General features: G+C 41.8%; 1 protein-coding gene across 1 annotated transcript in view; it reads left to right on the top strand.

The window, feature by feature from the left end:
* Positions 1-23,917, top strand: part of EPHB6 (EPH receptor B6) — a 48,542-nt gene that overhangs the window by 15,118 nt on the left and 9,507 nt on the right. The window contains exons 3-7 of the mRNA XM_054167597.1: positions 2,004-2,068; positions 3,237-3,933; positions 11,583-11,738; positions 14,039-14,377; positions 23,542-23,666. Of these exons, the coding sequence (XP_054023572.1) occupies positions 2,004-2,068; positions 3,237-3,933; positions 11,583-11,738; positions 14,039-14,377; positions 23,542-23,666 (1,382 nt within the window). The remainder of the gene's footprint in view (positions 1-2,003; positions 2,069-3,236; positions 3,934-11,582; positions 11,739-14,038; positions 14,378-23,541; positions 23,667-23,917) is intronic.

The following is a 23,917-nucleotide window of genomic DNA, read 5'->3' on the forward strand; positions in this document are numbered from 1 at the left end:
GAATATAGTGAATCAACTTTTATAGCAGAATGAAATGAATGTTGTGGTTGGTTTGGGGGCTTGGGTTGCTTTGTTTGTGTGTTAAATGTTTTATTTTGTTTGGTTTAGCAAAGCAAAATGTAGGAGAACCATCATCATTATACTTTGGCAAATAGGAGCTTCTGTCTTGATTAGAATAAAAGTGCTTTCTTTGTTGAAAAATTACCTTGTGTGTCAAAACCATGTTTGGGACCCCAGTGGCAAAGTACTGGCATGACTGAGTGCAACCCCTGTGCTGGACTGCACAGCTGAGACAGTAATAGGCATGGGGACATGCCAAGTGCCTCTGCTGCCAGGACAGCCTAGGGGAAGGCTGTGCTTCCAGGAGGTGCAGGCCTTTCACAGATGTTTTGCCAGTCAGAAGAGCCATCTGAGCTGAGCTCTCCTTTAGTACACCAAAATGCTCAACATTTCCTGAGATGTTAGGTAATTTTAATGAGGTTGTGCATTAGCTGTAAGCAGTAGGTCTTTCCAGTTATGGCAAGCCAGCCCAGATATTTTGCAGTGCTTTTGAAGCAGGAAATTGCTTCAGGTCCTCAGGAAGATCTAAGAAATGTATGATCTGCTGTAGGAATGTAAGGAACATAAGTTTGGAGATACTGATGAAGCCTGAGGTCTGCATAAACTTGCTCATTTGTCTGCTTTGGAATAAGTCCAGTCTTTCCTTTCTGCTCATTTATGTGGAGTGAATCCCCAGGAGCACTGATGGAAAGAGTGGAGTAAGCAATCCATCATATAGAAATAGAAACTCTTGAGATCTCTCCTGAATAAAACATAGAATGATTATAAACCTTGGCAAGAGGAGTCATTAATCCTGTTTGTAGATAACCAGAATGATGCTGTTTGGTTTGGGTTTTTTTCTGTTTGTTTTGTGGCCTTCTTTTTTTGTGGCTGTGTTTTGTTGTTGTTGTTGGGGGGATTAGTTAAAATAAGGAAGCAAAAGAGAGTGACATTCCAGAATTTTGGCAAAAGCATATGATTCATAGGGTATGTATCAACACATGTAAATACATATTTAAGTGAGCCTTTTTCTTCCTCTAAATGCACCCAGAAAAGCTCACATGCTTGCACATCAGTAGCTTCCAGGGTGGTCTCAGACCTTGGCATTTACTTCAGGAGAATACTATGTGTGTAGCTCATGCTGTCACAATCAGTTCTGTATTTCTTTGTATCTGAAGAGAGATTAACATCTCCAAGAGCAGTCAAATCTAGTAGCTGTCTCCAGTGATAGACTCCATAACAATGGAACTGCAGGACTAGTTGTGGCAATAAACTGGGTTTGCCAAGTTCTGCATGTACCCTGAGCAGTACAGTGCAGAAGTCTATATAATACTAATTTTCTAATAAAACTGGGACTTCTTGTCCCAGCTCCAGAACAAAGTGAATTCATTACTGGATGAACTGGTTTGTCATCCTAAACCCCCACAGAAATTTGGTTCCAGAGATGGAAACAAAAGTGTCTTGGCCTTTGTGTCCACATTTATACCTGGAAATATAATGGACAGTCATGGTCCTGAGGAGACTGGTGTGCATGCATGTAACTCATGTCTCTGTCCAGCCTTTTCTTTTCTAAAAAGAGAGTGGCCTTATCTGTACTGTTCATTACCATAGCTCTGCTTCATGCTGTCAGTGTGCTTACACTTTGCCAGAGTATTGCCAAGCAACTTGGTGACTGTGAGTTAGCTTGATTATGTGCCCAGTGCTTCTACCCTTATTTTGGTCCTGCTTCATTTACCAGTGTGAATGTGGCCTGTGATATTTAATCTCAGAACGTTAATGTCTATTCTGGGTGTGTGGAAACCCACTACAAGAAATGTGTTAAGATCTAAATATTTTTTTTTTTTGTCAGATAGAAATCCTAACAATTTTGTTAGAAATAGATAAGGTTCTAGCCTGACTTAGAAAAGCACAAAATCTTTTTTTTCCCTCCCTTTAAAAAAAATAAAATATATATATATAAACAGAAATACTTCTGGATACAACTGGAGAGACCTCAGAGATTGGCTGGACCACCCACCCTTCTGATGGGGTAAGCATTTCCCTTTCCTCTTCTTGAGTGCACCTCTACCGAAAAGGCATGCATGCATTAGATGAAGAAAGGGAAACTGGAAGTAATGAGACTGATTGTATGGATTTTGTACATATGAACAATGTGAACACAGATTCCCAGGGGACACTGCTATGTAACTCCCTGAATAGCTTAAAGTTTCCTCTTTTGAAATTCAGGGTAGAAACAATGCTGCCCTTTTTCCTCCTGACACCGAAAACTTTAAACTCAACCATTTCATGATCATTGTGGCCAGAAGAGTTGCTTTAACATCACATCTCCCACAAATTAGTCTTTCTTCACGAATAGCACATCTAGGAGGATGTCTTTCCCAGATGGCTTGCTGAGTACTTGCAATGAGAAGTTTCTTCCCCAAACTTCAGGAATGTCTCAGACTCACTTATCACAGCAGTATGGCGTTCCCAGGTGATGTCTGGGAAGTTAAATTGTCATGTAAAGACAAGGGCTACCTATCTACAGAGTTCTCCTAACTGCCTATAGAATAACTTATCAGTGTGCCTGACTTGGGCACAGGTTCCTTCTTTTCTATCTCATTACACACATCATCTCTCATACTCAGGGTCTCCCACCTATTCTGCAAGGTTATCTGAGAGGATAGGAAGAGGATTGTTTTACAGCTTCATGCAGTCACCTACTTCCACTTCTCCCTCTCTCTCTGCCTAGCACCCTCTTCCTCATACAAAAGAGGTCCTGGGCCTGCCCTCATAGTGGCTGTGCTGAGTTGACTGAGCTTCAACTGTGATAAAAATAAGTAGAAGGGATTCCTGCTTTAATGTTTTCTCCGAAGAGCAGTGTCCTATTTTTCTGTCTCATTTGTGTTGCATTATTTTTTCTCTGGAGATAAGAGATGGGAAATAGGAGAGAATAAAGCATGACTCTCTGGTTTGAAGATCCTCAAGGCCATATGACAGGTTTGCATGGATTATGTTTTCTATCACAACAGTTCTTACTTGCAAGCCTTAACAGCTCCTTTTCACATGGCCATGGTTTGTCCTATCTAGAGTGCTGTGCACATCATCAACAGATTGCGGTCTTGTCATAGCAACAGGAGGAAAGAAGGCCTGTCCTGTTGTTTTTTTTTTTTTTTAACCCTATTTTCTTCCTTTCCTCTCCCCTGTGTCCCTTATAGTGGGATGAGATAAGTGTCTGGGATGACAAGAAGCGCCTGATCCGAACCTTCCAAGTCTGTAACGTGGCTGAACCGGGTCAGAACAACTGGCTGCGAACCCACTTCATAGAGCGGCGCGGTGCCCACCGAGTCCACGTCCGCCTGCGCTTCTCAGTGAGAGACTGTGCCAGCATGCACACTGTGGCCTCTTCTTGCAAAGAGACTTTCACACTGTACTACCACCAGTCAGAGGCTGATACAGCTACTCAGGATCTACCAGAGTGGCGTGAGGGCCCCTGGACCAAAGTAGATACCATTGCAGCTGATGAAAGCTTTTCCCAGGTGGACAGCACTGGGAAGGTGTTAAAGATGAATGTTAAAGTACGTAGCTTCGGGCCACTCACCAAGAATGGCTTCTACCTGGCTTTCCAGGACTCGGGAGCCTGCATGTCCCTGGTGGCAGTCCAGGTCTTTTTCTACAAGTGCCCAGCTGTGGTGAAAGGATTTGCATCCTTCCCTGAAACTTTTGCTGGAGGGGAGAAGACCTCACTGGTGGAGTCACCAGGGACGTGTGTACCAAATGCTGAAGAGAAGAGCATGACTGGGTCTTCAGGCGTCCGGTTGCACTGCAATGGCGAAGGGGAATGGATAGTGGCCATTGGACAATGTACCTGCAAGGCTGGCTACCAGCCTGTTGATAATGAACAAGCCTGCCAAGGTGAGACCCTTTCCCCACACTCCTTAGGCTGCCACTTCTTTGGTGGTTGAAGACACAGATTTAAAGTTGAAATATAGTTTATTCAAGTACGAGGTCAAGTAGGACATTAAGAGTACAAATACTCTGGCTACTACTAAGTGCAAATGAAATGGACAGTTAATGTTGTCAATATATTACCTAAAAACTCCTATTTTGTGAAGTGATTGAGGTCATGCAAAGTAACTATTAAAATACCCTTCATAGTGCAAGAGACATACAAAGCAATTAAAATTGGCAAGTTTTTTTTAATTGCCTAAGCTTTGAGAATTGTTAAAATGCAGGCACCCTTCTGTCTTGCTCATCCTGAAAGCTGTGACCTTGGCACTGCTGAGTGTGTTTTGTCCTGGGTAATGACACCAGGAACTGCAGTTGTGTTTTCTAAGAGCTGTAGGGTCACTGCTGCAGCTCAGTTCCTATCACCAGCAACCAGACAGAATCTGTATCCATGTTGCAATTGTAAATAAACCATGTTGTTTGTGCATCTGACTGCTGAAATGCAACCAGACCTGCAGCAAAACTGGGCTGTGAGTGTGTCTGCTGTTGGATCTAGAGCAAGCCACTCTTAACTGGCATCCCTATTAAGAGTTAAGTCCAGCTGCCCCTAGCCCCTCTCATCTCTGAGGACTGGCTAGAAAGCAAGGGGGTTCATCTCTTACTAAATTTACCCTCCCCTTCATGCAGCACTTAGTCAAGAAGAGACTAATTTTGTGCTCTTCTGAATGTCTTCCTATGTCCCAACTCAGTTCCGAATTGTATCCAAGTACAAAAAGTCAGTGTCACCTGTATCACATTCCCTAAAATCACTGCTGAGTGGTACATAAAGCTCTGTTGAAGTTTCTAAGTGCCTCTTTTGGTCTTTCCCCCCTTGCTCTATTTTGGGTTGCCCTCGGAGTATTTCCTCTCTGCCCTTACTGTCCAAGTGAGTGTTTCAGTACCTATTTGTCCGTTAACTCATTTGATTCTTGGTCTGTACCATCCCCATTTTCATTTTATTCACCCTCCTTCCCCTCCTATTCCATTATGCAGTATTTTTCTCTGCAGTTGTTGATGTTTGTCAGAAACTGTTCCTCTAGCCTCGTAGGTGGAACTTGTCTCCAGGGAGCAGTCAGTCCAACATGGAAAACACAAGGGCAAATGTTGTTGTGGGGAGCTGAGAAAAAGTGGGTTAGTGGCTCTGAGACATGCTGTGCCTAGCTGAACTGTTGTGACATTCTGACACTGCCAAGGATGGAGAATGACTGAGACAAGCTGAGAGAGAAGCACGTGTGCACTCTGAACTCTGCCTTCTCCTTTCATAATAACCTTGACTTAATGGGAAGTAGCAGCTTGCTTTGCCCCCTGAGGTGCTAGCTCTGCAACTCTGTCCCTGCACTGGATATTGTGAAACAATGAGAGAGAAATCAGTGTTTTCTTGGAAAGTGTTGGTGCCTGGGGAACAATAAACTTGTCCACAGCAAGTGACAGTGACGACATCCTTTGCCGTAGGAGGGGATTGCAAAGTATGTGAAAATCAAAAAATCTCCTGTGAAAAAAGGGATCCTTCAGAAACAAATAGGAGGTGGATTCTGCCTGCTTGTGGAAAGACAGTCCTGGGATCATTATAACTGCTGCAATAAAAGGAAATGGCTTTTGCCTATTTAGATTGCAGGGGGATTCGTTTTTTTTCACTTGACCTTTGGTATGCTATTTATACAGTCACTAGACTGAGGCAATGCCAGGAAAAGCTCCATGACATGGGAACAATCATTGTTGCCATTTGTGGGCTAAAGTCCTGAGTATAGTGAGCTATCATAGCTTAGGCAATTTTGGTAAGTGGTTAAGGTGCTCATGATGTAAGCAGCTCCCTGACTGGATGCAGTGGCAGAGGTTAGAGTTCAGATGGAAGCAGAAGGTGTGTTATAGCTGCAGTCCCTAGCCATGGAGGCCAGTGTCTACTATAGTCAATCCAGATATACTGGGCAGAACTGTAAGTGTAAAGTGACTATGAATTTTAGGTCAGAGTCTTTTTCTTTTTATCTCTCTTTTTTTTGGTAACAATCTTTTCATTAGGAAGTTGGGGGAGGTGTGAATCACATTTAATCACTGCAGATGAGATTAGCTTGGAGCCTGCTGTATGATTTAATTTTCTCTTTTTCTGTTGGAAGTTGAAATACCCAGAAGCAGAATGAGAGTTTCAAAGCTTGAGCCTTTCTCTGTATGTGCCAGGTCTCCTGAAAATACCACTGTGAAATTGTACATTTACATAGTCAGTAATTTTTTTTGGTGTACCTGGAAAAGGTTTCCAGAATGAAGTGTTCCCTCATCCTCCCAGAGATCCAGGTGAGTCTGAGCTGCCTGCCCTTTCTTGGTCCTCCTTCTTGCCCTTCTGGAAGACTGGACTGACATTTGCTTTTCTCTAGTCTCCAGGCACCTCTCAGTCCCCATCATCATTCAAAGATTTTTTTGAGAGTGACCTCAGGATGACATTAACCATCTTTCTCATGGGTGCATCCTGTCAGGGCCTGTGGCATTATGTAGGTCAGTTTGCCTAAATATTCTCTCATCTGATCTTCTCTTGGGAAGAGGATCTTTCTTGCCCCATACTTTTCCACAGTCTCAGGGAGCTGGAGTTTCTAAAGGTCAGTCTTGCTAGTAAAGACTGATGTGAAGAAGACATTTAATGCCTCAGCCCTTTCTATGTCCTGGATCAGATCTCCTGCAGCACCCAGCAGTGGGCCCACATTTTCTCTGGTCCTTATTAACTTCTGTACTTGGAGAAGCCTTTCTTGCTTTAGACATCCCTTGTCAGATGTGATTCCAGGTAGGCTTTGGGTTTCCTAGCCACGTTTCTGCATGCTTGGAAAGTGCCTCTATCTTCCTTCCAGGAACAGAAGAAGAGCTGGCACCTACTGGAATGCAATCTGGATGACGGAGAGAATGGATACCAAGGGCCTCTAAAATGTTTGTGCTCCCTGGGTCTTTAGAGTGAGCCAGATTGCTCATTGGCTTCCACTGACTGAATCCACAGATTTAGCTGCCTATCTGCTTGGAATATGGACTGAATGTCACATGCTAGTGTTGCTCATGATCTACTGAGGATGGCATTTGGATGTTCTCTGCACAAATGGCAGTCACTATGTACTAGTCTACTCTTGATTTTTTTATTGTATTTTTTAATTGGGATCCTTCTTATCTCCCTTTTCTTCTTATCTCCTTTTTCTCTGTGATTTGTTGAAATTTCAGGGTTGGGTTTTTTCATAGCAAACTAATAAGCCTTTGCGGTTGGTGTTTCTTTTTAACTTGAATAGTCTTGTAAAAATGATACATCTTAATAGAGACTCACTCACTGGTGGTACCTCTCTTTCATCTGTTTCTTTTGGTTACAGAGGAGAGGAGCACAATAGCCAGAATGGAAAGAATTTGACCTCTTTTCCCAGAAGGGAGGGAGCAGTGTGAGGACAGAGGAATATTACTGACATTTTCTTAGGCGGTGAAACAACTGCAGAGGAATTTTTTGTCCTGTTTACTCATCTCTAGTGGAGTGCTTCTAAATGAACCTATGTGGCTGCTTTACATCCTGCTTATGTTAAACACAGGACAAGGGAGTATTGAACCTGGAGACATTGGGAAGGGGGGATAGGTCTATGTTAAGTTTGATACTTTGCTGTCAGTGGCAACTGGTTCACAAAGTGCATTCTTAAATGTACATAGAGGTCTTGTTGTGGTTTGGTTTGTTGTCTACTCTGCTTGTATCGGGAGTTTTTCACAGAACCCTGCTGCTTTAGTTGGTGGAAGCATTCTTCTTACTTAAGCCTGTAATTTACTTCAAAGTCTTCAGTTTTCATGATGGCAATTCTTCACTGATTTTTACAGTTCTGAGATAACATTCAAGAATAGATTCTACTGGAACAAGTAAGAGATAGCAAGAAACCACAGCATTAATGAAACCTTGCATGGCCTTCTAAGCAGTAGATTTGCTCTGCCTTTGTAAACTGGCTTTTTTAAATGAGATGGCAGTGCCAATGGCATGCTCATTCCTTTGCATAAACCCAACAGCATTGCACTTTTGCTTAATCCCTTTGTCTAAATCATCAACAATGTGCCATCCCCGCAGACCTCATCTTTGCGTCCCCTGTCTCAACAGCAAGTTGTTGGTAGACTTGAAAGCACTGTGGAAAAAGGTTTGTTTATTTTTAACACAACCTTGTTTATGCTTAAAGGAGTTTTATTTACTAAATACCAGACAAATTTTTCAAGTCAGTTTTGTCTAGATTTCCATATGATTTGCAGTGGGGCTGGAGGTTAATCTACCTGAATACTCTTAGCACTACCCTCGTAGGGTAAATGTGGGTTTGCACTCTAAAGGTGAAGTCTGTGTCCTCCACAGATCTCCTTTTAGCATCACAGCCTGCAGGCTTTGTCATTACCTGTTCATTTTCGCTATTGTAACTAGCAGCAAGCAAGGTCATTGTCCCAGGCTCCCAGTACCAAATAGGAAGAAAACATTGGGGTCTACCTTGACAAGTAGAATGAATGTGCCATTAATTCTAAGCCTTGACAAAAGCTTGAGATGCAAGGAGGGGTTTGATGCAAGAAAAAGTGAATGAGACAAATGACTTGTAAGAAAATAGACATCTGTATTCAGTTCAGCCTTCTCAAATTTGAAATAAAAAAGTCCTTGAAAGTGGTAAATTTTGGTTGAATGACTATGCAGTGCGTTGGATGAGAACTTCCCATTCATAATCCTCCTAGTTTCAGTGCAGCAGCATTTGCCAAGAAATGTGGAAATGATATTCTACATCTGTGGCTGTTGTATATCCCTGGATGGGCTGTATGGAAGGCATATAATTCACAAAGAGGGCAAAATCTTTCTCTATTGTCCGTAGGAGCAGATCTTTCCATGTGAGAATCATTTCATTTGTCTCTTGAATAAAGGCCTGAAGGCAATGGCAGTTTGCTCTTGCTGTCATCCGTCATATGCAAAATTAGAATCTCTTCCTCCCCCTTCTTTTCCACACTATCACACGCTAAATGTTGTCGTTTTCTGAGTGCTGAGAACTGGTGTTCTCCTGTATACTGGCTATCATTCAGAGTTACTGAAGTCCCTTTCATGGTCTGTCCTGTTTCAGGACTTGCCACTCTTTGTAGAATACACAGGGAGGTTGCTCTGCAGCGAAGGTGACTCCTGACAGATAGGATGAAGTAATACCTGTGGAGTTCTACCAGCTTTACACCTCGTTATGTTATTGGATGTTATGCCTGGACTGTGGCTGTAACTTTTTCAGCTCTCTTAAGGTTTGCATGCCTTTAGTCCCACAGTATACATCAAAAATTCTGCCATGGACTTTGAAAACCCAAAGCACAGGCAACTGAACGTGAGAGGAAGTTGAGATAAGCAAGCTATTCTGTTTTTTCTGAAGTCATATGATAAGAAAGATGCATCAATAGCCACTCAGCATCTATATGGATTAGAAACGTTTCCAAATAATTGTCATCAGAGGTGAAAGTATGTAAGTACAGTAAGTAATAAGCAGATGAGCTAGTTAATTCTACAGCTTCTGGTGTGAACTTCCTTTTTGGAACATCCATTAGATATCCTAATTTCATATTAACACCTGTGTACAATATTCTTCTCTTACACATTTTTCTTTTTTTATATAACTTTTTCTTTCCACAATCCTTTAAAGTGTTTTGCTTGTTGTAATCCCTAGGACAGCTCTTCGCTTGAGTGTGTCAGAGAATCATAGAATTGTTAGGGTTGGAAGGGACCTGAAGGATCATCTAGTTCCTGCCATGGGCAGGGACCCCTCACACTAGATCAGGCTTCCCAGAGCCACATCCAGCCTGGCCTTGAAAACCTCCAGGGATGAGGCTTCTGCCACCTCCCTGGGCAATCCGTTCCAGTGTCTTACCACCCTCATGGAGATGAACTTCTTCCTAACATCCAATCTGGATCAACTCACTTCTAGTTTTGCTCCATTCCTATCACTACTTGACCCCCTAAGAAGTCACTCAACAGCTTTCTTGTAGGCCCCCTTAAGGTACTGGAAGACCACAATTAGGTCTCCTTGGAGGCTTCTCTTCTCCAGACTGAACAGCCCCAACTCCTGCAGTCTGTCCTTGTAGGAGAGGTGCTTCAGCCCTCTAATCATCCTTGTGGCCCTTCGCTGGACACGTCCCAGCACGTCCAGATCCTTCCTGTAACAGGGGCTCCAGAACTGGACACAGTACTCCAGGTGGGGTCTCAGCAGAGCAGAGGGGGAGCTACTGGCTGTCAAACAGCCCTCTGGGGTCCATCTGAAAGTTTCCCATTCCCTGGAAATGCTCTTTATTGTGAAGTTAACTACCTAAATGTTGGTCCACAAATGAACATTCATCTGAGCTTGTTAGTCTGTAAAATCTGAAAGAGCTCTAGCTACTTACATATAAAACCAGCTTTAGAAAACTTAGAGAAAGCTTACATTAAAATTGTAAAAGCTTCATCCTAGCACTTCCATGTACAACCCAAGAACCTTCTGTTAGATAATTCAGCATAGCAGTGTTTGCCACACCTGGAATGTGTTGCACTGTCATATCCTTAATAAGTTATAATTTTTTTCCTGTTCTTTCCCTGTAGGATAGATTTCCATCCTTCTTTTGTCTTTTTGCATACCCCTGTATTCCTGTGCTTTCACAGATTATATCTGACTAAATTAAGAGGCTTTTATCTATTACTGGGAAAACAATAGGACTGCCAATCTGAGTGCCTCCTTCCGATTTTGATGCAAAATCAGACATGGTAGTGAATAGAATAGAATTAACCAGGTTGGAAGAGACCTTTGAGATCATCATGTCCAACCTATCATCCAACACAATCTAATCAACTAAACCATGGCACCAAGCACCCCATCCATTCTCTTTCTAAACACCTCCAGTGATGGTGACTCCACCACCTCCCCGGGCAGCCCATTCCAATGGGCAATCACTCTTTCTATGAAGAACTTCTTCCTAACATCCAGCCTAAACCTCCCCTGGTACAGCTTGAGACTGTGTCCTCTTGTTCTGGTGCTGGTTGCCTGGGAGAAGAGATCAGCCCCCACCTGTCTACAACCTCCCTTCAGGTAGTTGCAGAGAGCAATAAGGTCTCCCCTGAGCCTCCTCTTCTCCAGGCTAAGCAACCCCAGCTCCCTCAGCCTCTCCTCACAGGGCTTGTGTTCCAAGCCCTATGTTACTTTAAGCAGTGAACTGGTTGAAAGCAGCACAAAATACCCATTTTTGTGGGTGCTTCAGGTGGGAAAGGGACCTGGATAACACCTGTAAGTTGCTAGGGTTATTTCCAGACAGATTATCTGACTAAGTTATTTGGTTTTTCCAGTGCTAAAGGTTTTTGATTAAGTAATGAGAAGAGAATAGTTTCAGATGGCCAAAGCTGTCTCTGGACTGGTTCTTTCATTTGTATATAAGAAAAGAAACTGTTTTAAAATTCCAACTTAAACAATACATGCTTCATCACACAATAAAACCAGTAATAGCTACTCTATGTAATGAATTCCTATAGCAGCAGCATGAGTTAAATGTAAATAAGATTGCATTGTTTCTGGAATCCAAATTAATGACTTTCCTACTTTTGCCTCTCATTTTCTTCCTCTTAGCCTGTCCTCTTGGTTTCTTTAAAGTATCTGTGGGAGATGACCCGTGCCATGTGTGCCCTGCCCACAGCCACGCTCCGCTGCCAGGTTCCAGTGAATGTATGTGTCAGAACCACTACTATCGGTCTGCTTCAGACAGTTCTGATGCTCCCTGCACTGGTAAGTTTTTGGATGAGATGTTTGAAAGCAAGGACAGTCAATAAGGAAGAATTCAGGGGTCTTGCAAGTCACCTCTTCTCATGACCTTTGAAATCTCCAGTTTGATTACAGGGTACATCCACGCACTGAATATAGATGAGGAGGCAGAATTATGCCCACTTGCTTTTTAGTGAGTTGATGCAGCAGTGAAACTGTATTCTGAGAGTACTGGGGTGTTGCAATGGTGGATGCTCAAAAATGGAAAATGCCAAATTTGAAATGATTCATGCAATCTCATGTCTATTGCAAGTATGCTTAAGGTACAACTGCAAATTTTATTTATGGGAAGAAATTAATTTTGTCATTGCCTGTGGCTTTCATCAGCTGTGACTTTTCAGTCATCAATTATGAATATTAGCAGATGAAGAAAGAATAATTACGTGCAGGAAATTAAATAAGGTTAGTGATTAGCACTCAAAAATACAGTTTAAATAATGCATTAAACATCACCCTTGAATTTTGTGGAAGTGACAGGGAAGAAAATTCACCTTCCTAAAGCATCTTGTGAACACTTTATGGTTGGGTTTTTTTTCTGCAATCCTTTGCTTTCTCTGCTGCAGAGAATCCATCTTTGGCAGCATCAAGCTAGCTTTACTTCTCAGGGATTATATTTTGTGAGCAGCTGTCTATCTTTTTCATTGGCTGTTGTAAGAATCCTTGGGGAAAACTGGTGTGTGATCATGCAATTAAATACTGTGCCACGAAATAAATGCTGAGTGGCCAGGTTAAGATCACAAAAGAAAACTTAATTGACATTTCCTGACGTATCAATGCTTCATTTTGTCAGTACTACATTTTAAAAACACTCTCCTGGGTGCAATTTTCCAGCCTAATTTATTTTTTCAGCAACACTGGAAATGTGACAGCTATTGGAAATACTCAAATGCTACAAAAATGAGTTAGATTGCAGCTGGAGAGATCCCCCACAAAGACCTCATCCCCTTACAGTAATAGAGTGCCATCCTTTGTATTGACCAGCCTAAGGCAGAGAAAAGGCTTTGCTCATAGTTTTCATCAGTATTTCTTGACTATAATAGTGAGAATGAGGATTTTTGGATTTCATTACAGCCTTTGGAAGGGAATACTCTGTAAATCCTGTTTCCTTTACCCTTCCTTTTTACTGAGTTCATCCTCTCTGTTCATGCCCTTCCATTCTTGCTTTGTGTCTATGCCCAGGTTCAGCAGTGCAAAACTGCTGCTTATTTCTACCTGTCTGAGCTTTTCACTTTCTAGCTCCAGTGTCTTGTCCCATTCTCATGCTCATACTATCTTATTGTGTTCTGCATTTTCCTCCTCTTCACAGACTGTGAAAGCAGGGGAGAAGTGTTGGATGCACAGGATGGGAAGTTTTTTCAGCTGAGTTTACTCCTGATGCCATTCAGGAATATAACTGGCAGCAGGAGTAATCATAGGGAAAATGGGATTCGGTTCCTGCAATAGATGGAACAGGCTAACTGAAGTGAGAAAGTTCAGAATAGTAGGTGCCCAAGAAGGGCATTGGAGGTCTTGGACAAGTCTTTATAAAGCTTGTGCAAGATTTAGGATTTCAAAAGCTTGGAATTACTCTTTTTGGAATTGCTCTTTTACAGAAAAGTAAAACACCCACCCCTGAAACAAAGATCCTTCTTGTTCATTTTGTTTCTCTGCACTGTGATAGCACAATTGCTCTTGTGTACCTAAGTACATCTTTGATGAGGCAATGAATGTATTTTTCTTAACTGCCAGGGGTTGAGTTGAAATCTGCTGCTGATATTCAAAACCATCCTGCTGACATGCCAGTGTCAAGTGAAAGTGCTGGCTGGAGCAAAGTATCCTGGGGCTTGAAGTTCAGATTGTCCCATGAGAGGCTTCCTGTGCCAGAAGCTGCTTTCAGGTTCTGGGTCTAGGGGTGTGCCCTTTCCACAGGGGTGATGGCAGGATGGGTGGGAGTGGGTTTGCTCACTGGCTTCTGCTGCTGCTTCCTGCATTGTGTTGAGCTTTCCTGCAAATAGGCAAAGGAAACTGTGTTGTATGATCTCATTTTTCTCGTAAAAACTCCTTATCTCAGCGCTTTTTCTCAGCCTGGAGTTTTTTTGTGTTACTTTCCCTCACCTCTGTGTTAACCCATTGCATTAGCCTGATTCAGTGGAACAGCTAAAGAAAAGTAAGAATGAGAAGCAGCAGCAACTCATTCTGTTCTTCTTCCTCTGCTTTGTCTACTCCCCTCCCCCACCTCTCCACCATTCTTTCATGACATTTTGATCTTTCATTCTGTCTTCTAGGCATCCCCTCTGCTCCCCGTGACCTTAGCTATGAAGTTGTTGGCTCCAACGTGCTTCTGACTTGGCGCCTCCCCAAGGACCTGGGTGGCCGCAAGGATATTTTCTTCAATGTCATCTGCAAAGTATGCCCGGCAGGGTCCCCAGGCCCGTGTGTGCGCTGTGGGGACACGGTGCAGTTCGAACCGCGTCAGGTGGGCCTCACAGAAAGTCGTGTGCAAGTCTCCAACCTCTTGGCCCGTGTACATTACACCTTTGAGATCCAGGCTGTCAACTTGGTGACTGAGTTGAGTTCAGAAGCACCCCACTATGCCACCATCAATGTTAGCACCAGCCAATCAGGTGAGGAGATCCCTGTGTCTGAGTTCCAAAATATACACTTCTGTGTCTCATTTGATTTGCTTTTAGCTTTTGAATCTTGGAGCTTTTTCTACTTGTGTGTTGTGCCCTTTTATATCTTGCCCTATTAGTTCTATGTTTCAATTTCTGCCCTTCTTATGCCTGCTTTCTCTAAATGCCTGCTTTCTCTAGCTGCATTCAGCAGCTAATGTGGTTGTATATGAACAAGAGTTGATTCAGAAGCTGCTCTGAAGAAGATAGTAATGGGAGATGTAGTTCTGTAGCTCAAACAAAGCTTGTTGCTTCACTGTGCAAAACAAGGAATCCTGTCAGGATTTGATAGAATTTTGGTGAGCATCAGCTTGCCACAGCAGCTCTTAGAGAGCATTTCTTCATTCCCTCTTCATCTCCATTTCATCGTATACTCAGTCATTCTTCCTATCAATTTTCACCTGTTTGCTTTTCTGTCTTTATATTTGTCTTTGTATTTTGAGATACTTCATTTTTCCATTCATTCTTCTTCCTATACACTACCCTCCATTCTCCTCATTTCAGTTCATATTCTAGTGCACTTCAGCAAGTGGTATTGAGTGTTTCATCAAATCTGTCCACCTTTGCTTTGCTGTGTCTGAAAGTAAGGAACTGGAAAATAGACATATAGGCCTTGTCTAAAGATGAAGATACAGTTAAAGATACAGATAGGCACTGTATGACAAGAAAGAATGTATACAGTGATATTTACTCCTCACCTAATTATACAGAATCTTGGCTGGGATGCTATGTGGGTGGCCTGAAGAAGGGTTAAATAGAATTTGAAAAAGGATCTAGAAGCAGAATCAAAAGTCCTGTTTTACTGAACTTGCTCTGGGTTCTTCTGCATGCCATATGTTTTCTTCTGCTTTTTTCTTGTCTTTTCAACCTTGTTGTTCTGCTAAGTGGTCTTGGAATATTATTCTCCTGTCTATAAGAAACAAAGACTATTTTGTTGTTGTTCTCATGGTAGGAGATTAAAATGTGTTGTATAGTCATAGCAGAGCTGTTGTGATCATTGTAGCTAGGAACTAAACCACAGGGATAACTCAACTAAAATACTAACGGCTTGTGGGGACAAAGGAAGGGATGGGATTACAGAATTGAAGAGCAGGTCAGGCTACTGGATGAATAGCATACAGAAGGCATATGTGGAGGGAAATGAAGAACAGCATCAAGCAAATTCTGATTTTCTGTGAATACCATATACAAGAACTGGAGCTGGAGAGAGACGTGTATACATGCATTCAGATCTACTAAATGGCAGCAATAGGAGCCTAGGCATTTGTTGTTCTTTACAAGCCTGTCTAAGCTAGTACAGAGAGAGTTTGGCACAGCTTGTTCAAGGGGACCTAACAACAAGTCACATGAAGAGGTGGAGAAAGAGGGAGAAGAATTTGAACTGAATGACAGAAAATGTCTGTAAATATTCATAAGTGTGTAAATGTTAAACTCGCATCTCTAGTGAGATTCCACAGCATGGTTGTAGAGATCCCTACAAAACCAGGCTTCAGGGAAGCTTAAGAGAAATGTTGTGAATCCAGATGTGGAATCATGATCTTGGTTAGATTACATCTCATAATTTCTGCTTCCGTGCTATGGAAGGAAAGGAATATATATACTCTGGAATCATTTCCTACTGTTAGCAGATGCCAGGGATTTGACAGCACCTGTTCCTTCCCTTTGAAACATTACCTGACAGGCATTGAGTAGCAGAGCATGTGTAGGGTACCTGGTCCCCTTAAGAGGCTGGCTGCAAGTAGGTGATCTGTTTTGTTTCCACTAAGACTTATGACTGGGTAATTCATGTGGCTTCAGTGGAGACAGGTGGGTGTTCTAATAACATCCTGAAGAATTCTTGCTCCTCATCTCAGCCTTCTTCATCTGTAGCTGAGGTAATGTAATTGAGGAGCTGCTTCCTTCTCCCATCTGGAATCACCACTCCTATTCCCCCAGGTACCTCTTGGTGTTTCTGGTGTGTTGTGTCTCCCCCTTTAGAGGTGTTTCTCTTGGCACTGAAGCAGTTTCAGGAGAGGCCAGCTTCCTGAAGATCAGTAGGAGTGAGCTTGAGATGAGCTGCCCTCAATTCAAAGTGACAGCTCATGCTACCAAGGCCCTACTTCCACCGTCACGTGGCCTGTCTCGGCCCTGCTCAATCCTTTCAATTGCTTCAGCATCTTTTCACTTTAGAATGGCTTCTTGTTGTATTATTATAGCTATTATTATTATTTTACTAGCAGAGATGGATGTTTCAGGATCTTATGTTCTGAAAGAGAAAAGGAGGGGACAGGAGGGCATGAAGAGTATAAAAAAAGAAAACTGGAGAAAGAGAAACTTTCAAGAATAAATGGTCATAAGAAAAATTTTCTCTCCATTGAATTAAATGTGAACAAAGAAAGACCTTCTAGCCATAGCAGTTTTTGATTATTCTGCTTACTCATACATCAGTCAGGATTCTCTCACTTCTTTCAATTGCTGATTAAAAAAAACCCTCCTCCTCCTCTGCTCCTTTGTTGGAGGTAGCTTGGGCAATATTATGTGCTGGAAATTTCTACTTTTCTTTTTAGCATGGTAACTATATTTTAGCTCTTCATCATTGTCTCCAAAACAGTGAAGGAAGAGTTTGCTTACCCCAGCAGTCTGCTTACCCCACTTTAAAGACTGTGGCTATTGTTGTTTGACATGTGGGCAAATTTAGTAAGAGATGAACCCCCTTGCTTTCTAGCCAGTCCTCAGAGATGAGAGGGGCTAGGGGCAGCTGGACTTAACTCTTAATAGGGATGCCAGTTAAGAGTGGCTTGCTCTAGATCCAACAGCAGACACACTCACAGCCCAGTTTTGCTGCAGGTCTGGTTGCATTTCAGCAGTCAGATGCACAAACAACATGGTTTATTTACAATTGCAACACGGATACAGATTCTGTCTGGTTGCTGGTGATAGGAACTGAGCTGCAGCAGTGGCTTTACAGCTCTAAGAAAACACAACTGCAGTTCCTGGTGTCATTACCCAGGACAAAACACACTCGGCAGTGCCGAGGTCACAGCTTACCAAAAGGGTATCCCTGCTGGGGAGGGCAGGAAGACAAACCCCATTGATGTGTCCCCAGGACTTTGTTGTCAGGTTTTCATCCACACCTTGGGTTCCAAGATGGCCTATATTGATACCTTGGTTTGCTGTTGTGTAAAATGTGGTGGTGAGACCATAACCATTTAACTGAGTGGGCTTTGGGATTACACAAACATTTCTTGATAGCCTTTCAGACTTGATGTCTTCTGCCAGGAAAAAAAGAACTTCTGCCAGTAAAAGTTGATAGTGATCAATAGGTAACTGCTGTGATAAGCAAGGCAAAAAGGAATGCCAGGGCCACACCTGGCCTCAGCCAGCATTCCTGTCCTATCACAAATGGGGACAGCTGGGCCTTGACCCAGTTGCAGTGTCTGATTCAGACCTAGATGCTCATCAGCAAGTTATACTTTCCTATTTCCAATATTTGTGCTGCCGACAAGCTGCACAATCAGATTTTACTGGGGTAGTCTTATTATGATATGTCTGTATGTCTGAAAACAGAATAAGAAGGGCTGGCACTGAAAAGCTTTCTTTAATATAGTAAGACTTACACTTCTGTAGCAAAAAGCATCTGAAACCTATTGAAATAGTAATGTTAAGCTATCATTACCCAAACAGGTTTTAACATGCAGATTACCAGAAGGAAAAACTCATCAGATACGAGATGAGAGAAGGGAATTGCTTTCAGCTCAAGTTTGAAGTGCTAAGGATGAGTATCTAGTCAGGATATTTGGAAAGATGTTGGGATGCTGTTCCACATAGCATGAACTTCTTGAGGAAAAGCTGTTAATGCAATTGTAGTGGAGTTCTTCACAGAAGGGAACTTGACACAAAGCAAGCAAAGAATTTGAAATCCAACTGTATTATTATTTTATATATATAAAATAATTCACCTGATTACAGTTTTAATGGTTATTTACTTACCATGGTAAACAAATATTTATTCTCATGTCTCAGGACAGAACTCAGGTTTTCTTTTAAAGGATTGTGAAGAAACTTCCTGTGTGCACAACTGCAACTACCTGCCCTTTTTTTCCCCCCTGCCCTTTCCACTGAAGCGTGTAGTAATGCCTGCTGCCAGAGAGACACTACTGAACTTATTCATCCAGGCAGTTGTTACATTCCTAGAAAGAAGAGATAAAGACAGCAGGGACTCAAATATTGGAGCAAATCTATGCAGACTTTTAAAAGCAAGTAGATTTTTTTTTTTCCCCCCACCCTTTATTAACTGAATCTATATGTTATGAGGGCTAGTGGATATATGAAGATAAAGGTTATGTGTCCAGGTTGCCTTTGCCAGGTACCTGTGACAATATAAGTGGCACTGGATTTGTCACCTTAAGCCTGTTTGGTTACCCTAAGCTCACTTTTCAAAGGCCTGGGGCCCCTGCATTTCCAGAGAGCCAAGTCTTCAGTTGTTTTCTCCTTTCCTTTGTTCTTTGAGAGCTCTGGACATATCAGCTGGATTCTCGTGTTTTGGTACGTGTTTTGGAGTATATTTGGTTTTGTCACAGGGCAGATTGTTTTGAGAACTTTTCCCTTTGCTTAGTCTGTAGCTAAACAGAGATAAGAAAGAGTGAGATCATCCCTATGAATATGTACGAGGTAGGAGGAATAATTGTATCAGGTAGGGGTGACTTTGTGAAAGCTCCTGTATAAATAATCAAAAAAACTTGGCTTCAGGGCCTATGGATTTTGGGAACACCCCCCCTCCCCCTCCCCACAATGTGCCTTCTTTATCGCTAAATAAACAGAAATGCTGCTGCTTGTCTAAGAAGTTTTTCAGCTCTGGTGTCAGATTCAGGGCAGTGGGATCTGGCAATATCAAAAATCTGAGAGCTGCAGAAATGAAAGCTAGACAGTCTGAAGGCTTGTGTAAGAGGACAAACAGGGACAAGGACAGTTATGAATAGTGCCAGGAAATGTAAAAGGACCTGACTCAAGATATTTAGGTGAAACGAAGTGAGAAGAGGAAAACAATTAAATGCCAAGTATGATTATGTGATTCTGAAGGGAAATGGATGAGTTGCTTGAAGATGTTTACTTTTCCAAAGGGAGACAAAAGAGTCTAGTAGACTTACTTGGCAAGAGCAGGAACACACGCAAGTCATTTTCTTCATCAAAACAGGAAAGGAATGAAAAAAGAGCTGTCAAAAGAGCTTCCAGGGTAAAAACCAGCAGGTAAAGGGGGAGGAGCATGTGTTCATTGTCTTTGATAAATGACATTAATTTTCAAAGTAACAAGTCCTTTGTTTATTTACAATCTAATAGTTACCTCTGCCCACTCACCAAAGGTTCCTAAGAATCTGAGGCTATCATTTACTTCTTAAGGAGGAACAACAGCAATACTTTGAAGGTTTAATTTTTTTTCCTTGGTGACATTTGTCAGCTTGGCCATCTTCAGCAGATTTCCCCAGTTATGACCACAATTGAAGAAACATTTCTGTGATCACTACAGAAAAGATTGCTATTCCAGAGGTGTTGGGTGACAGGTTGGACTTGATGATCTTTGAGGTCTTTTCCAACCTTATTGATTCTGTGATTCTCTCTTTGCTATGCCCTATCTCTGAATCATGAGCAGAGAATGAATGTGCTTGTTTTCACCTTTCAGGTTTCAGCAGCTGTTCACATATGGACAGGAACTTTTTGTAGCAAGTAGAAATAGGAGGAGCATAGCAAAATATGGCATTTTGTGGCATAAAGGATTTTTTTTCCTGATTATTAGGCATGAGTGGAACCCATACACAAAAAGCATGGGCTGAATATGACATACCAGAGGAAATGTTTTGATCTGCAGAGAATGACACTTGGCTGTGCTCTGTGTGAGTGGGGATCACCATGTACTCTGTAATGGTCTGTAATGGTCTATAACGTTCTGCACTTCCTTCACCTTCCTTCCTTCCCCTTCCTTCCTTCCCCAGTCTGTTGATTTGGGTAGATTTTTAGCTTGAAGGTGTGTGTTGCTGGTCTGAGCAAGTACTACGTTCAGGGACATCAGCTTTATTTAAAAACAGCAGAAACTTGTCAAATATTTGCAACTCAGAAAATGTAGCATGTTCAAGGTACTCAGAATGCCTTAAATCCACCTCTGTGTGCTACCAAGAAAAAATCTCTGCTGCCATGTAGGAGACTTGCAACTGACAGCCCACAAAACAAAACCAGAACCAAGGAGCTGTATTTAATTGATCTTGGGACAGCCCTGCAGCTTTGATTAGGTTTTATTTGTGCAAGAATTTTCCATATAATTGCTGTTTTATAAAGAGTATACAAAAGGAAGTGGGTTTTTTTGGGTCTTGTTTGCAGTCTGTGAACAATTAGAACAGAACAGAATAGTTCATGTGGAAGGGACATAAAAAGACCATCTGGCCCAACTGCCTAGACTAGTGTGAATCAGGCCTTGTGATTTCAGATATCATTAGATACAGACCTAGCAAGTCTTCATTTATAAAACCTGTGTGAAAAGAGGAAAATGAGTAAAAGTGACAAATCAACATAGAACTGAACACACATACACATGAAACAAGCTTTGAAAGCAATGCTCTGCAGTAAACATTCTTAATACTTATCTTGCATACAGAGGAAAATACTCACCTAGCACTTCTGTGGCAGCAGGGGTAGGGTAGTTTGAGTGTTGTTTTAAGACTTCATATTTTCTAGTATACTAACACTGGGAGACTAACTTTATCATACACTTCTGACAAGAACTATGTACTTATTCCACCCACAAATGCATTCATGGTTCACATTGTCTTGGCATGAATTTTTTTCAAGGAGAGATTTAGATACCTCTTTTACTTGAAGTGGTAGAAGAGCTCCCTGACCAGTGTTTCACAAGTTTTGTCCTTAAAGAGAGGCAAACACATGAACTCCTGTCTCAGAGAGGTAAAGACAACCTGTCTTGCATTGATTCCTAACAATTTTTTTTACAAGGCATTTTTACAGGGTTAGGCTTTTCGCCTTCAGTAGTATTAGCTTATTAAGGACATACCACTGAAATACCTATTTTTAATATAGTAGGCTGCATTATTGTGGGTATTACCACCACCATCCAGTTACTTGGTGTGATGAACACTCCTGGATAATAGGGACATTCTAGAATGCTGCAGCACATGGTCAAGAGATACACACAGTATAACTCTGGGTAAAGTCACCCAGAGGAGTTTTTCTTCTGTGTCTATATGTAACTTGCTTCTGCATACTGCACACAGTACCATTTATCATCATTGTCCTGGTGTATATTTGACTGTGCCTAAAAGTCCTATGTACAGTGCCAGCTCAGGTCTTTGTACCACTGGTGAAAGATAATGTGTTGATGGGTAGCTGAGAGTTGATGGGACATAATAACTTCAGTTTGGATATGTTTTAACTGAAATACAAGTCAAATGTTGTTACTCCTTCTAGGCAGGGGGTAAAATTGTGGATTAGGAAGAAATGGGAATGAAGGAAAGAATAACTGTTCGAAGTGGGAAGGCAAGTAATGAAAAGAGGTGGGAGGGCAGAAATAGAGGGGAGATTTAATTCCAGTGTTTCTGCAAAATGCTTGGTAGCATAGGTGTTTATTCAGGCTCACACCTCTCCCTGTGTGTGCTGTATGTTTTATCACAAGTTAAACTTTTCATAACATTAAAATGTAGAAGTCTGTCTGGATCAAATGCTAACTGAACAGTTTGAATAGAGTGTTTCATTGAATCGTTTCAGTCAATCATTTGGTTCTTAAATACTACAAATTACCTTGGTTAATTGCTGCTGTCTCCCATCCTCCTCACAGCATTGTCATTAGGAGGTGAAGTGGTGGTGAAATGTTTGAAAGACAGGCAATTGTAAGGAATAAAAGGAGGAAGGATGAAAGGAAGTATTTTCTTGTTTATACTCTTAGGGTTTTGTTTCATTTACATTTTCAACTACCTGCCTGAGCTGTTTGGAGTCCACTTGAATTATGCCTTTCAGAATAATTGTCTCTTGTTGTTAAAAACTATCTTTTTATCTTTTTCACAGTTAATGAGGGAAGAGAATGCTCTTCTGCAGTTTTTGATGATTTGCCAAATATCTGGGCTTCCTTTCTCACATCAAAGAAATTTGTCTCTTGTGTAAAGTGAGCGGAGCTAGGTGGCAGCTTTTCATTGTCATACTTCTTCTGGAAAGTTTAAATGTTGCTGAAAATGTTACTTCCATTAGGAAAATGAGGTTCCCTAGCTTAGGGGTTTCTTGATGACGTAATGTTTCCCTTGTAGTGAGAAAGCAAAACTTGAGCACAGCTTTGTGGACAGACATGTGACAGTGATCTTTAGGTCGTGATGGTTCCAGGCCATAGTACTAGTTAGAAGGCCATTCAGACTGGAATGCTGGGGTTGACAGAAGGACTGAGGATCTAAAATACAGTGGTAGGTTTGACATCTGGGCAACAGTCCTGACGGGGACTGGCCTGAGATCCAGAGACTAGAAGGCTGTGAAGATGAGATGGTTTTGTTCTCTGTGATCTGCAATTGAATTGGGACCTCTGAACTGAGGAATGCTTCAAAGTCTATTTCTTAACACAGAAGTGCTCTTATCTGCCTCCATCTTCTGGTTTGCAATTGTGATTTGGTGGTGAAATGGCTCCATTACTCTGATAGCACATACTTGACTATTTTTTTCCCCAGGCAGAAAGAGAAGAGAGGCAGTGTGCTCTGCTTTCGTTCTGACCTCTTATCACATTGCTCGCCCAAGTGTGACCCTAGAAGGCGGCAGTGGCACTGAACATCTTGTCATCTTGCATATAAAAATTGCAGATGTGAAGATCAGAATACTGTTCCAACTACGATATTGATAATTTAATAATTCCTGTGCATGATCAGTTGGATGTGAATTTCTTCATTTTTCTTTCTGTCCATGTTGTCAGTGACTGTCTCCCAGTAGGGCAGAATTGTGAATGGATTTCTTGTGCTTATTTTATGAAGTACCTCATAATGCAAATTAAGGGAAATTAAAAGAAGAACTGACCTAACTTATTAACTCATGACAATAAATATTTAGTTGCAGTTCATTGTTGCATTTATCCCTTTGCAATCTCTCCTTCCTCTCTTTTATTCCAGTCCCCTCTGCTGTCCCTATGATGCATCAGGTGAGTCGTACTGCCAGCAGCATCACACTGTCGTGGCCTCAGCCAGACCAGCCCAATGGGAACATCCTGGATTACCAGCTGCGTTACTTTGACAAGGTGGGCAGAAAGTGATGCAGTACTGATTGTTCTATAGCTGTTAGGCAAAGGGAACAGAGAAGTCTTCTGTCGAGGAGATGCTCCCCTGCATCAGGATGGATAAGGTGGAGAAAAGTGCTTTGATTATAAGAGAAGATCATGCTGTAACAAAACCAGAGTTTCATGGTAGAAATTTCATCTAACATCAGTCCATCTGCATTTCTCAACTTGGACCCATCTAGGGACAGTGCAAATCAATAAATAAAAATTAG

Source organism: Dryobates pubescens, chromosome 15 (assembly GCF_014839835.1).
Source record: "Dryobates pubescens isolate bDryPub1 chromosome 15, bDryPub1.pri, whole genome shotgun sequence".
NCBI lineage: Eukaryota > Metazoa > Chordata > Aves > Piciformes > Picidae > Dryobates > Dryobates pubescens.